This window comes from Heterodontus francisci, chromosome 29 (genome assembly GCF_036365525.1).
Source record: "Heterodontus francisci isolate sHetFra1 chromosome 29, sHetFra1.hap1, whole genome shotgun sequence".
NCBI lineage: Eukaryota > Metazoa > Chordata > Chondrichthyes > Heterodontiformes > Heterodontidae > Heterodontus > Heterodontus francisci.
Window position 1 is genome coordinate 4,403,400 of NC_090399.1, and position 16,099 is coordinate 4,419,498.

At 46.0% G+C, this 16,099-nt stretch overlaps 1 protein-coding gene across 1 annotated transcript in view; it reads right to left on the minus strand.

The window, feature by feature from the left end:
• The window catches only part of skic2 (SKI2 subunit of superkiller complex), a 97,071-nt gene that overhangs the window by 38,946 nt on the left and 42,026 nt on the right, over nucleotides 1–16,099 (minus strand). Inside the window, exon 16 of the mRNA XM_068009368.1 lies at nucleotides 10,157–10,369. Within this exon, the coding sequence (XP_067865469.1) occupies nucleotides 10,157–10,369 (213 nt within the window). The remainder of the gene's footprint in view (nucleotides 1–10,156; nucleotides 10,370–16,099) is intronic.

Sequence of the window (16,099 nt, forward strand, 5' to 3'; positions counted from 1 at the left end):
AGTCATGGCAGGAAAGCTCACACCCGTGATATGCTCTTGCTGCGCTATGTGGGAAATCCCTGATGACCATGTGTGCAGGAAGTGTATCCATCTACAGCTACTGACTACCTGGACTACGGAGCTGGAGCTGGGGATGGATTCACTGTGGAGCATCCGCGATGCTGAGATCGTCGTGGATAGCATGTTTAGCGAGGTGGTCACACCGCAGGCAAATACAGCAAAGGCAGGAAGGAAATGGGTGACCACCAGGCAGAGTAGAGGCAGGCAGGTAGTCATAGAGTTATACAGCACAGAAACAGACCCTTTGGCTCATCGTGTCTGTGTCAGACATCAAGCACCTAACTATTCTAATCCCATTTTCCAGCACTTGAACCGTAGCCTTGTATGCTACGGCGTTTCAAGTGCTCATCTAAATACTTCTTAAACATTGTGAGGGTTCCTGCCTCTACCATCTCTTCAGGCAGTGTGTTCTAGATTCCAACCACCCTTTGGGTGAAAATTTTTTCCTCAAATCCCCTCTAAACCTCCTGCCCCTTACCTTAAACCTATGCAGGAGTCCCCTCTAACAGATATACCGCTTTGGATATTGTTTGGTGAGATGGCTCAGGGGAAAGCAGCAGAGCAAAGTTCATGGCACCATGGGTGGCTCTGTTGCACAGGAGGGGAGGAAGAAGAGTGGCAGGGCTATAGTGATAGGAAATTAAATCGTAAGGGGAACGGACATGCATTTCTGTGGCTGCAAAAGAGACTCCAGGATGGTATGTTGCTTCCCTGGCGCTAGGGTCAAGGATGTCCCTGAGTGGCTGCAGAGCATTTTGAGAAGGGAGGGCGAGCAGTCAGTTGTCGTGGTACATATCGGTACCAACGACATATGGTTACAAAAAAAAGGGATGAGGTCCTACAAGCTGAATATAGGGAGTTAGGACAAAAATTAAAAAGTAGGCCCTCCTGCTAATGTGCTAGCGAGAGCAGAAGTAGGATATATGAGATGAATACGTGGCTGGATAAATGGTGTAAGGGGGAGGGATTCAGATTTCTGGGACATTGGGACCGGTTCTGGGGAAGGTGGGACCAGTACAAGCTGGACGGGTTGCATCTGGTCAGGACCGGGACTAATTTCCTCAGGGGGGGGGGGTTTGTTAGTGCTGTCGGGGAGCGTTTAAACTAGAATGGAAGCGAGATGGGAATCTGAGCAGGGAGACAGAGGAGGGAGAAACAAGGATAGAAATGAAAAAGACAGAAAGGTAAGAAGCAAAAGTGGAAGGCAGAGAAAACAAGGGCGAGAAACAAATGGGACCGTAGTGCAAAATAAAGCTAAGATGACTAAGAATGTTAAAAAGGCAAGTCTAAAGACAAGTCTTACCTTCCGGGAGTGGAGCGGAGTGGAGAGGACCTCTTCCAGTGCGCTGGAGTTTTGGGGGAAAAAAAGGCTAACAGTGATGTCACAGGAGAGCTGCAAGGTGATTGGTTGGTGAATCACTGCTGTTAGGGAATAGCTCTAAATAGCTGGGTAAGTATCTCAGGTAAGAAAAGTTTAAAGTTTATTTCAAATATATTTAGTTTTTTTTTTTAGGAGTTCTGTAGTAACGAGGACCAGGGAAGAAGGGCCCTAGAGTAACTGATATTATTGGACAATAAGATCTTCCAGAAGGTTTAATTTAATTTAAAGGGTTAAGTCATGACAGGAGAGCTCAAAGCCATGGTGTGCTCCATGTCAGAAGCCGGGAACATTTCCAGTGCCCGGGACCAGCATGTGTGCAGTAAGTGTGTCCAGCTGCAGCTCCTGGAAGCCCGGGTTTCGGAGCTGGAGCAGCAGCTGGGGGTCACTGTGGAGCATCCACTAGGCGGAGAGTATCATGGATAGCATGTATAGAGAAGTGGTCACACCGCAGGCTCAGACTCCACAGGCAGGAGGGGAATGGGTGACCACCAGGCAGAGCAAGAGGACTACAGGGAGTTCTGGAATCTCCTGTGGCTATTCCCCTGCAAAACAGATATACTGCTTTGGATGCTGTTGGGGGGAATGGCCTCTCAGGAGAAAGCAGTAACAGCCCAATTCGTTGCACCACGGCTGGCTCTGCTGCACAGGGAGGAGTAAAAAGTGTGGAAATGCAATAGTTATAGGGGATTCAATTGGAAGGGGAATAGATGGAGTTTCTGTGGCCACAAAAGAGACTCCAGGATGGTATGTTGCCTCCCTGGTGCTAGGGTCAAGGATGTCTCAGAGCAGTTCCAGGACATTCTGAAGGGGGAGGGTGAACAGCCAGTGGTCGTGGTACACATTGGTACAAACGACGTAGGCAAAAAAAGGATGAGGTCCTAAAAGCAGAATCTAGGGAGCTAGGAAGTAAGTTGAAAAGTAGGACCTCAAAGTTAGTGATCTCAGGATTACTACCAGTGCCACATGCCAGTCAGAGTAGAAATAGCAGGATATATCGGATGAATGCATGGCTGAAGAGATGGTGTGAGGGGGAGGGTTTTAGATTCCTGGGGCATTGGGACCAGTTCTGGGGGAGGTGGTACCAGTACAAACTGGATGGGTTACACCTGGGCAGGACCGGGACGGATGTCCTAGGGGGAGTATTTGCTAGAGTGGTTGGGGAGGGTTTAAACTAAAATGGCAGGGGGATGGGAACCTTTGCAAGGAGTCAGAGGAGGGTGGGATCAAAGACAAGAACAAAAGACAGTAAGAGGAATAAGAAAAGTGATAGGCAGAGAAATCAAGGGTCAGAGTCAAACAGGGACACAGTGAAAAATAGTGGGACGAGGACAAGTGATGTTAAAAAGACAAGCCTTAAGGCTTTGTGCCTTCACGCGTGGAGCATTCGAAATAAAGTGGATGAATTAATCGTGCAAATAGATGTAAACGGGTATGATATAGTCGGGATAACGGAGACTTGGCTGCAAGGTGACCAGGGATGGGAAATGAACATCCAGGGATATTCAGTATTTAGGAGGACAGACAAAAAGCAAAAGGCGGTGGAGTTGCATTGCTGGTTAAAGAGGAAATTAACACAATAGTGAGGAAAGATATTAGCTTTGACGATGTGAAATCTGTATGGGTAGAGCTGAGAAACATTAAGGGGCAAGAAACGTTAGTGGGGGTTGTATATAGACCCCCAAACTGTAGTGGTGATGTTGGCAATGGAAAACAGGAAATTAGAGATGCATGCAATAAAGGAACATCTGTAATTATGGGTGACATTAATCTGCATATAGATTGGGCAAATCAAATCAGTCACAATACCGCAGAGCAGGAATTCTTGGAGTGTATACGGGATGGTTTTCTGGACCAATAGTTGAGGAACCAACTACAGAACAGGCCATCCTAGACTGGGTATTGTGTAATGAGAGAGGAATAATTGACAATCTAGTGGTGTGAGACCCCTTGGGGATGAGCGACCATATGATAGAATTCTTCATCAAGATGGAGAGTGACGTAGTTGATTCTGAGACAAGGGTCCTGAATCTTAGTAAAGGAAACTACGAAGGTATGAGGCGCGAGTTGGCCATGACGGATTGGGAAACGTTACTTAAAGGGATAACAGTGGATAGGCAATGGCAAACATTTAAAGAGCGCATGGATGAACTGCAACAATTGTTTATCCCTGTCTGGAGCAAAAGTAAAACGGGAAAGGTAGCCAAACCACGGCTTACAAGGGAAATTAGAGATAGCATTAGATCCAAGGAAGAGGCATATACATTTGCCAGGAAAAACAACAGACCTGAGGATTGGGAGCAGTTTAGAATTCAGCAAAGGAGGACCAAGGGATTGATTAAGAAGGGGAAAATAGAATACGAGAACAAGCTTGTGGGGAACATAAAAACTGACTGTAAAAGTTTCTATAGGTATGTGAAGAGAAAAAGATTGGTGAAGGCAAATGTAGATCCCTTACAGTCAGAAACTGGGGAATTTATTATGGGGAATAAAGAAATGGCTGACCAACTAACTGCATACTTTGGTTCTGTCTTCACAAAGGAGGACACAAATATTATACCAGAAATGTTGGGGAACACAGGGTTTAGTGAGAGGGAGGAACTGAAGGAAATCAGTATTAGAAGAGAAATGGTGTTGGGGAAATTGATGGGATTGAAGGCCGATAAATCCCCAGGGCCTGATGGTATGCATCCCAGAGTACTTAAGGAAGTGGCCCTAGAAATAATGGATGCATTGGTGGTCATCTTCCAAGATTCTATAGACTCTGGAACAGTTCCGACAGATTGGAGAGTAGCTAATGTAACCCCACTATTTAAAAAGGGAGGCAAAGAGAAAGCAGGTAATTATAGACCAGTCAGCCTGACATCGGTAATGGAGAAAATTCTAGAATCCATTATCAAAGATTTTATAGCAGAGCACTTAGAGAACAGTGATCGAATCGGACAGAGTCAGCATGGATTTACAAAAGGGAAATCATACCTGACAAATCTACAAGAATTCTTCGAGGATGTAACTAGTAGAGTTGATGAGGGGGAGCCAGTGGATGTGGTTTATTTGGACTTTCAGAAGTCTTTCGACAAAGTCCCACATAAGAGATTAGCATGTAAAATTAAAGCGCATGGGATTGGGGATAGTGTATTGCGATGGATAGAAAATTGGTTGGCAGACAGGAAACAAAGAGTAGGAATAAATGGGTCTTTTTCCGACTGGCAGGCAGTGACTCGTAGGGTACCGCAGGGATCGGTGCTAGGACCCCAGCTATTCACAATATACATTCATGATTTAGATGAGGGAACTAAATGTAATATTTCCAAATTTGCAGATGACACAAAACTGGGTGGGAGGGTGAGTTGTGAGGAGGATGCAGAGAGGCTTCAGGGTGATTTGGACAAGTTGAGTGAGTAGGCTAATGCATGGCAGATGCAGTATAATGTGGATAAATGTGAGGTTATCCACTTTCGTAGCAAAAACAGGAAGGCAAATTATCTGAACGGTTATAAAATGAGAGAGGGGAATATGCAGCGAGACCTGGGTGTTCTCGTACACCAGTCGCTGAAGATAAGAATGCACGTGCAACAGGCGGTAAAAAAGGCAAATGGTATGTTGGCCTTCATAGCGAGAGGATTCGAGTACAGGAGCAGGGATGTCTTGCTGCAATTATACAGGGCCTTGGTGAGGCCACACCTGGAATATTGTGTGCAGTTTTGGTCTCCTTATCTGAGGAAGGATGTTCTTGCTATAGAGGGAGTGCAGTGAAGGTTTACCAGACTGATTCCTGGGATGGCGGGACTGACGTATGAGGAGAGACTGAGTCGGTTGGGATGATATTCGCTGGAGTTCAGAAGAGTGAGGGGGGAATCTCAGAAACCTATAAAATTCTAACAGGACTTGACAGGGCTGAGATGAGGAGAAATTTCTTCACCCAGAGAGTGATGAGCCTGTGGAATTCGCTACCACAGAAAGCAGTTAAGGCCAAAATATTGTATGTTTTCAAGAAGGAGTCAGATATAGCTCTTGGGTCTAAGGGGATCAAAGGGTATGGGGTGAAAGCTGGAACAGGTTACTGAGTTGGATGATCAGCCATTATCATAATGAATGGCGGAGCAGGCTCGAAGGGCCGAATGGCCTACTCCTGCTCCTATTTTCTATGTTTCTATGTAAAGGCATTGCGTCTTAATGCATGGAGCATTCGCAATAAGGTAGATGAATTAAAAGCGCAAATAGATATTAATGGTTATGATATAGTAGCAATTACAGAGACATGGCTGCAAGGTGACCAAGGATGGGAACTGAACATCCAGGGGTATTTAATATTTAGCAAGGACAGTCAAAAAGGGAAAGGAGGAGGGGTAAAGGTTGTTAGTAAAGGAGGAAATCAATGTAATAGTGAGGAAGGATATTGGCTCAGAAACTCATGATGTGGGATCTGTATGGGTGGAGCTAAGTAATACCAAGGGGCAGAAAATGTTGGTGGGAGTTGTCTTTTGGCCCCCAAACAGTAGTGGAGATGTCAGGGATGGCATTAAACTGGAAATTAGAGATGCATACAAGAAGGGTACAACTGTAATCATGGGTGACTTTAATCTACATATAGATTGGTCAAACCAAATTATCAATAATACTGTGGAGGAGGATTTCCTGGAGTGTGTACGTGATGGTATTTTTAGACTAATACGTTGAGGAACCAACTAGAGAACAGGCTATTGCGCAATGAGAAAGGATTAATTAACAATCTTGTTGTGTGGGGTCCCTTGGGGAGGAGCGATCATAACATGATGAATTCTTCATGAAGATGGAGAGTGAAGTCGTTGAATCCGAAACTGGGTCCTGAATCTAAATATAGGAAACTACGAAGGTACCGAGGCACGAGTTTACTGGGGAACGTTACTAAAAGGGTTATCTGTGAATAGGCAATGGCTAATATTTAAAGAACGTGTGCATGAATTACAACAATTATTCATTCCTGTCTGGTGCAAAAATAAAACCGGAAAGGTGGCTCAACCGTGGCTTACAAATGAAATTAGGGATAGTATTAGATCCAAAGAGGAGACATATAAAATTGCCATAAAAAGCAACAAGTCTGAGGATTGGGAGCAGTTCAGAATTCAGCAAAGGAGGACAAAGAGGTTAAACAGGAGAAAATAGAGTATGAGAGTAAACATGCGGGGAACCTAAAAACTAACCAGCTTCTATAAATATGTGAAGGGAAAAAGATTAGTGAAGCCAAATGTAGGTCCCTTACAGCCATTCATTATGACCATGGCTGATCATCCAACTCAGTAGCCTGTTCCTGTTTTCACCCCATACCCTTTGATCACCTTAGACCCAAGAGCGAAATCTGACTCCTTCTTGAAAACATACAATATTTTGGCCTTAACTGTTTTCTGTGGTAGCGAATTCCACAGGCTCACCACTCTCTGGGTGAAGAGATTTCTCCTCATCTGAGTCCTGAAAGGTTTACCCCGTATCCTTAGACTAAGACCCCTGGTTCTGGACTCCCCCACCATCGGGAACATCCTTCCTGCATCTACCCTGTCAAGTCCTGTTAGAATTTTATAGATTTCTATGAGATCCCCGCTCACTCTTCTGAACTCCAGCGAATATAATCCTAACCGACTCAATCTCGAAATCTCTACTCATACATCAGCCCTGTCATACCAGGAATCAGTCTGGTAAACCTTCGCTGCACTCCCTCTATAGCAAGAACATCCTTCCTCAGATAAGGCCACCAAAACAGAGATGAGGAGAAATTTCCTGACTCAGAGGGTGGTGAACCTGTGGAACTCTATACCCCTGAAGGCAGTGGAGGCCAAGTCATTAAATATATTCAAGAAGGAGATAGGTATATTTCTTAATGCCAAAGGGATCAAGGGATATGGGGAGAAAGCGGGAACAGGGTACGATTAGAATTAGAACATTACAGTGCAGTACAGGCCCTTCGGCCCTCGATGTTGCGCCGACCTGTGAAACCATCTGACCTACACTATTCCATTTTCATCCATATGTCTATCCAATGACCACTTAAATGCCCTTAAAGTTGGCGAGTCTACTACTGTTGCAGGCAGGGCGTTCCACGCCCCTACTACTCTCTGAGTAAAGAAAGTACCTCTAACATCTGTCCTATATCTATCACCTCTCAACTTAAAGCTATGTCCCCTCGTGTTTGCCATCACCATCCGAGGAAAAAGACTCTCACTATCCACCCGATCTAACCCTCTGATTATCTTATATGTCTCTATTAAGTCACCTCTCCTCCTCCCTCTCTCCAACGAACAACCTCAAGTCCCTCAGCCTTTCCTCGTAAGACCTTCCCTCCATACCAGGCAACATCCTAGTAAATCTCCTCTGCACCTTTTCCAAAGCTTCCACATCCTTCCTATAATGCGGTGACCAGAACTGCACGCAATACTCCAGGTGCGGTCTCACCAGAGTTTTGGACAGCTGCAGCATGACCTCGTGGCTCCGAAACTCGATCCCCCTACTAATAAAAGCTAACACACCATATGCCTTCTTAATAGCCCTATTAACCTGGGTAGCAACCTTCAGGGATTTATGCACCTGGACACCAAGATCTCTCTGTTCATCTACACTACCAAGAATCTTCCCATTAGCCCAGTACTCTGCATTCCTGTTACTCCTTCCAAAGTGAATCACCTCGCACTTTTCCACATTAAACTCCATTTGCCATCTCTCAGCCCAGCTCTGCAGCCTATCTATGTCCCTCTGTACCCTACAACATCCTTCGGCACTATCCACAACTCCACCGACCTTCGTGTTATCTGCAAATTTACTAACCCACCATTCTACACCCTCTTCCAGGTCATTTATAAAAATGACAAACAGCAGTGGCCCCAAAACAGATCCTTGCGGTACACCACTAGTAACTAAACTCCAGGATGAACATTTGCCATCAATCACCACCCTCTGTCTTCTTTCAGCTAGCCAATTTCTGATCCAAAGCTCTAAATCACCTTCAACCCCATACTTCCGTATTTTCTGCAATTGCCTACCGTGGGGAACCTTATCAAACGCCTTACTGAAATCCATATACACCACATCCACTGCTTTACCCTCATCCACCTGTTTGGTCACCTTCTCGAAAAACTCAATAAAGGTTTGTGAGGCACGACCTACCCATCACAAAACCGTGCTGACTATCTCTAATGAACTTATTCTTTTCAAGATGATTATAAATCCTGTCTCTTATAACCTTGTCCAACATTTTACCCACAACCGAAGTAAGGCTCACAGGTCTATAATTACCAGGGCTGTCTCTACTCCCCTTCTTGAACAAGGGGACAACATTTGCTATCCTCCAGTCTTCCGGCACTATTCCTGTCGACAATGACGACATAAAGATCAAGGACAAAGGCTCTGCAATCTCCTCCCTAGCTTCCCAGAAAATCCTAGGATAAATCCCATCTGGCCCAGGGGACTTATCTATTTTCACACTTTCCAAAATTGATCACACCTCCTCCTTGTGTACCTCAATCCCAGCTAGCCTAGTAGCCCGAGTCTCAGTATTCTCCTTGACAACATTTTCTTTCTCTACTGTAAATACTGACGCAAAATATTCATTTAACGCTTCCCCTATCTCCTCTGATTCCACACACAACTTCCCACTACTATCCTTGATTGGCCCTAATCTAACTCTAGTCATTCTTTTATTCCTGATATACCTATAGAAAGCCTTAGGGTTTTCCCTGATCCTATCCGCCAATGACTTCTCGTCTCCTCTCCTTGCTCTTCTTAGCTCTAAACCCCATCTCACTGTAATCCCCAAAACACCAAACCCCATGTCACTGTAATCCCCACAACACCAAACCCCATGTCACTGTAATCCCCAAAACACCAAACCCCATCTCACTGTAATCCCCAAAACACCAAACCCCATCTCACTGTAATCCCCAAAACACCAAACCCCATTTTACTGTAATCCCCAAAACACCAAACCCCATGTCACTGTAATCCCCAAAACACCAAACCCCATCTCACTGTAATCCCCAAAACACCAAACCCCATCTCACTGTAATCCCCAAAACACCAAACCCCATCTCACTGTAATCCCCAAAACACCAAACCCCATGTCACTGTAATCCCCAAAACACCAAACCCCATGTCACTGTAATCCCCAAAACACCAAACCCCATGTCACTGTAATCCCCAAAACACCAAACCCCATGTCACTGTAATCCCCAAAACACCAAACCCCATGTCACTGTAATCCCCAAAACACCAAACCCCATCTCACTGTAATCCCCAAAACACATAACCCCATCTCACTGTAATCCCCAAAACACATAACCCCATCTCACTGTAATCCCCAAAACACATAACCCCATCTCACTGTAATCCCCAAAACACATAACCCCATCTCACTGTAATCCCCAAAACACATAACCCCATCTCACTGTAATCCCCAAAACACATAACCCCATCTCACCGTAATCCCCAAGACACATAACCCCGTCTCACCATAACCCCCAAGACCCTTGCGGATTGTCAGTTACGCTAAACAAAATTTCAAGACATCGCCCTCATTTGCCAAATTGTGCATCACCATGCCCATACAAATGCTGCTAAGGAGGCCATGATGATCGAACTGCTTTGAGTCTCAATAGCTGCCTCCATCCACTCGGCAGGCAGGCGTTACTGTTTAATCTCACTGTCCTGTGACTTAAAGTCACAACACCCCACCCACTTCTCATTGACAATTACCTGTGGTAACTCTCGGTCTGTGCCCTTTAACCGGGAGATGCACTTCTGGAAGAAAATGTGGATGTCGCTCTTTTCTCCAGTGCTGGTGAGGTCGACGGTAGTGAGCATGCTGGCATTCTCATCGCACCGGTTCCGGGAGAACGTGAATGCCACGATCGGAAGGCTGTCTTTCTTCCGCAGCATGTCAATCAAGGAGAACCAAACATTTTTATCCTGTACCCAATGACATGGAGAAAGATATTAGGGACCAGCAGATATTAAATAATACATTGCTAGAGAGAGGAAGATGACAACAGACTGGTAGGGAGAGGAAGATGACAACAGACTGGTAGGGAGAGGAAGATGACAACAGACTGGTAGGGAGAGGAAGATGACAACAGACTGGTAGGGAGAGGAAGATGACAACAGACTGGTAGGGAGAGGAAGATGACAACAGACTGGTAGGGAGAGGAAGATGACAACAGACTGGTAGGGAGAGGAAGATGACAACAGACTGGTAGGGAGAGGAAGATGACAACAGACTGGTAGGGAGAGGAAGATGACAACAGACTGGTAGGGAGAGGAAGATGACAACAGACTGGTAGGGAGAGGAAGATGACAACAGACTGGTAGGGAGAGGAAGATGACAACAGACTGGTAGGGAGAGGAAGATGACAACAGACTGGTAGGGAGAGGAAGATGACAACAGACTGGTAGGGAGAGGAAGATGACAACAGACTGGTAGGGAGAGGAAGATGACAACAGACTGGGAGGGAGAGGAAGATGACAACAGACTGGGAGGAAGATGACAACAGACTGGGAGGAAGATGACAACAGACTGGGAGGAAGATGACAACAGACCGGGAGGAAGATGACAACAGACCGGGAGGAAGATGACAACAGACCGGTAGGAAGATGACAACAGACCGGTAGGAAGATGACAACAGACCGGTAGGAAGATGACAACAGACCGGTAGGAAGATGACAACAGACCGGTAGGAAGATGACAACAGACCGGTAGGAAGATGACAACAGACTGGTAGGAAGATGACAACAGACTGGTAGGAAGAGGCAGATGACAACAGACTGGTAGGAAGAGGCAGATGACAACAGACTGGTAGGAAGAGGAAGATGACAACAGACTGGTAGGAAGAAGAAGATGACAACAGACTGGTAGGAAGAAGATGATGACAAAAGACTGGTAGGAAGAAGAAGATGACAAAAGACTGGCAGGAAGAAGAAGATGACAAAAGACTGGCAGGAAGAAGAAGATGACAAAAGACTGGCAGGGAGAGGAAGATGACAACAGACTGGCAGAGAGAGGAAGATGACAACAGACTGGCACGGAGAGGAAGATGACAACAGACTGGTAGGGAGAGGAAGATGACAACAGACTGGTAGGGAGAGGAAGATGACAACAGACTGGTAGGAAGAAGAAGATGACAACAGACTGGTAGGGAGAGGAAGATGACAACAGACTGGTAGGGAGAGGAAGATGACAACAGACTGGTAGGAAGATGACAACAGACTGGTAGGAAGATGACAACAGACTGGTAGGAAGATGACAACAGACTGGTAGGAAGATGACAACAGACTGGTAGGAAGATGACAACAGACTGGTAGGAAGATGACAACAGACTGGTAGGAAGATGACAACAGACTGGTAGGAAGATGACAACAGACTGGTAGGAAGATGACAACAGACTGGTAGGAAGATGACAACAGACTGGTAGGAAGATGACAACAGACTGGTAGGAAGATGACAACAGACTGGTAGGAAGATGACAACAGACTGGTAGGAAGATGACAAAAGACTGGTAGGAAGATGACAACAGACTGGTAGGAAGATGACAACAGACTGGTAGGAAGATGACAACAGACTGGTAGGAAGATGACAACAGACTGGTAGGAAGAGGCAGATGACAACAGACTGCGAGAGAGAGGCAGATGACAACAGTCTAGTAGGAAGAGGAAGATGACAACAGACTGGTCGGAAGAGGAAGATGACAACAGACTGGTAGGAAGATGACAACAGACTGGTAGGAAGAGGCAGATGACAACAGACTGGTAGGAAGAGGAAGATGACAACAGACTGGTAGGAAGAGGAAGATGACAACAGACTGGTAGGAAGAGGAAGATGACAACAGACAGGTAGGAAGAGGAAGATGACAACAGACTGGTAGGAAGATGACAACAGACTGGTAGGAAGAGGAAGATGACAACAGACTGGTAGGAAGAGGAAGATGACAACAGACTGGTAGGAAGAGGAAGATGACAACAGACTGGTAGGAAAGGAAGATGACAACAGACTGGTAGGAAGATGACAACAGACTGGTAGGGAGAGGCAGATGACAACAGACTGGTAGGAAGAGGAAGATGACAACAGACTGGTAGGAAGAAGACGATGACAACAGACTGGTAGGAAGAAGAAGATGACAACAGACTGGCAGGAAGAAGATGATGACAAAAGACTGGCAGGAAGAAGAAGATGACAAAAGACTGGCAGGAAGAAGAAGATGACAAAAGACTGGCAGGAAGAAGAAGATGACAAAAGACTGGTAGGGAGAGGAAGATGACAACAGACTGGTAGGGAGAGGAAGATGACAACAGACTGGTAGGGAGAGGAAGATGACAACAGACTGGTAGGGAGAGGAAGATGACAACAGACTGGTAGGGAGAGGAAGATGACAACAGACTGGTAGGGAGAGGAAGATGACAACAGACTGGTAGGGAGAGGAAGATGACAACAGACTGGTAGGGAGAGGAAGATGACAACAGACTGGTAGGAAGATGACAACAGACTGGTAGGAAGATGACAACAGACTGGTAGGAAGATGACAACAGACTGGTAGGAAGATGACAACAGACTGGTAGGAAGATGACAACAGACTGGGAGGAAGATGACAACAGACTGGGAGGAAGATGACAACAGACTGGGAGGAAGATGACAACAGACTGGGAGGAAGATGAGGATGACAACAGACTGGTAGGAAGAAGAAGATGACAACAGACTGGTAGGAAGAAGAAGATGACAACAGACTGGTCGGAAGAGGAAGATGACAACAGACTGGTAGGAAGATGACAACAGACTGGTAGGAAGAGGCAGATGACAACAGACTGGTAGGAAGAGGAAGATGACAACAGACTGGTAGGAAGAGGAAGATGACAACAGACTGGTAGGAAGAGGAAGATGACAACAGACAGGTAGGAAGAGGAAGATGACAACAGACTGGTAGGAAGATGACAACAGACTGGTAGGAAGAGGAAGATGACAACAGACTGGTAGGAAGAGGAAGATGACAACAGACTGGTAGGAAGAGGAAGATGACAACAGACTGGTAGGAAAGGAAGATGACAACAGACTGGTAGGAAAGGAAGATGACAACAGACTGGTAGGAAGATGACAACAGACTGGTAGGGAGAGGCAGATGACAACAGACTGGTAGGAAGAGGAAGATGACAACAGACTGGTAGGAAGAAGACGATGACAACAGACTGGTAGGAAGAAGACGATGACAACAGACTGGTAGGAAGAAGAAGATGACAACAGACTGGCAGGAAGAAGATGATGACAACAGACTGGCAGGAAGAAGATGATGACAAAAGACTGGCAGGATGAAGATGACAAAAGACTGGCAGGAAGAAGAAGATGACAAAAGACTGGTAGGGAGAGGAAGATGACAACAGACTGGTAGGGAGAGGAAGATGACAACAGACTGGTAGGGAGAGGAAGATGACAACAGACTGGTAGGGAGAGGAAGATGACAACAGACTGGTAGGGAGAGGAAGATGACAACAGACTGGTAGGGAGAGGAAGATGACAACAGACTGGTAGGAAGATGACAACAGACTGGTAGGAAGATGACAACAGACTGGTAGGAAGATGACAACAGACTGGTAGGAAGATGACAACAGACTGGTAGGAAGATGACAACAGACTGGTAGGAAGATGACAACAGACTGGTAGGAAGATGACAACAGACTGGTAGGAAGATGACAACAGACTGGTAGGAAGATGACAACAGACTGGTAGGAAGATGACAACAGACTGGTAGGAAGATGACAACAGACTGGGAGGAAGATGACAACAGACTGGGAGGAAGATGAGGATGACAACAGACTGGTAGGAAGAAGAAGATGACAACAGACTGGTAGGAAGAAGAAGATGACAAAAGACTGGTAGGAAGAAGAAGATGACAACAGACTGGTAGGGAGAGGAAGATGACAACAGACTGGGAGGAAGATGACAACAGACTGGGAGGAAGATGACAACAGACTGGTAGGAAGATGACAACAGACTGGTAGGAAGATGACAACAGACTGGTAGGAAGATGACAACAGACTGGTAGGAAGATGACAACAGACTGGTAGGAAGATGACAACAGACTGGTAGGAAGATGCAGATGACAACAGACTGCGAGAGAGAGGCAGATGACAACAGTCTAGTAGGAAGAGGAAGATGACAACAGACTGGTAGGAAGAGGAAGATGACAACAGACTGGTAGGAAGAGGAAGATGACAACAGACTGGTAGGAAGATGACAACAGACTGGTAGGGAGAGGCAGATGACAACAGACTGGTAGGAAGAGGAAGATGACAACAGACTGGTAGGAAGAGGAAGATGACAACAGACTGGTAGGAAGAGGAAGATGACAACAGACTGGTAGGAAGAGGAAGATGACAACAGACTGGTAGGAAGAGGAAGATGACAACAGACTGGTAGGAAGAGGAAGATGACAACAGACTGGTAGGAAGAGGAAGAGGAAGATGACAACAGACTGGTAGGAAGAGGAAGATGACAACAGACTGGTAGGAAGATGACAACAGACTGGTAGGGAGAGGCAGATGACAACAGTCGAGTAGGAAGAGGAAGATGACAACAGACTGGTAGGAAGAGGAGGATGACAACAGACTGGTAGGAAGAGGAGGATGACAACAGACTGGTAGGAAGAGGAGGATGACAACAGACTGGTAGGAAGAGGAGGATGACAACAGACTGGTAGGAAGAGGAGGATGACAACAGACTGGTAGGAAGAGGAGGATGACAACAGACTGGTAGGAAGAGGAGGATGACAACAGACTGGTAGGAAGAGGAGGATGACAACAGACTGGTAGGAAGAGGAGGATGACAACAGACTGGTAGGAAGAGGAGGATGACAACAGACTGGTAGGAAGAGGAGGATGACAACAGACTGGTAGGAAGAGGAGGATGACAACAGACTGGTAGGAAGAGGAGGATGACAACAGACTGGTAGGAAGAGGAGGATGACAACAGACTGGTAGGAAGAGGAGGATGACAACAGACTGGTAGGAAGAAGAAGATGACAACAGACTGGTAGGAAGAAGAAGATGACAAAAGACTGGTAGGGAGAAGAAGATGACAACAGACTGGTAGGGAGAGGAAGATGACAACAGACTGGTAGGGAGAGGAAGATGACAACAGACTGGTAGGGAGAGGAAGATGACAACAGACTGGTAGGAAGATGACAACAGACTGGTAGGAAGATGACAACAGACTGGTAGGAAGATGACAACAGACTGGTAGGGAGAAGAAGATGACAACAGACTGGTAGGAAGAGGCAGATGACAACAGACTGCGAGAGAGAGGCAGATGACAACAGTCTAGTAGGAAGAGGAAGATGACAACAGACTGGTAGGAAGAGGAAGATGACAACAGACTGGTAGGAAGAGGAAGATGACAACAGACTGGTAGGAAGAGGAAGATGACAACAGACTGGTAGGAAGAGGAAGATGACAACAGACTGGTAGGAAGAGGAAGATGACAACAGACTGGTAGGAAGAAGAAGATGACAACAGACTGGTAGGAAGAGGCAGATGACAACAGACTGGTAGGAAGAGGCAGATGACAACAGACTGGTAGGAAGAGGAAGATGACAACAGACTGGTAGGAAGAAGAAGATGACAACAGACTGGTAGGAAGAAGATGATGACAAAAGACTGGTA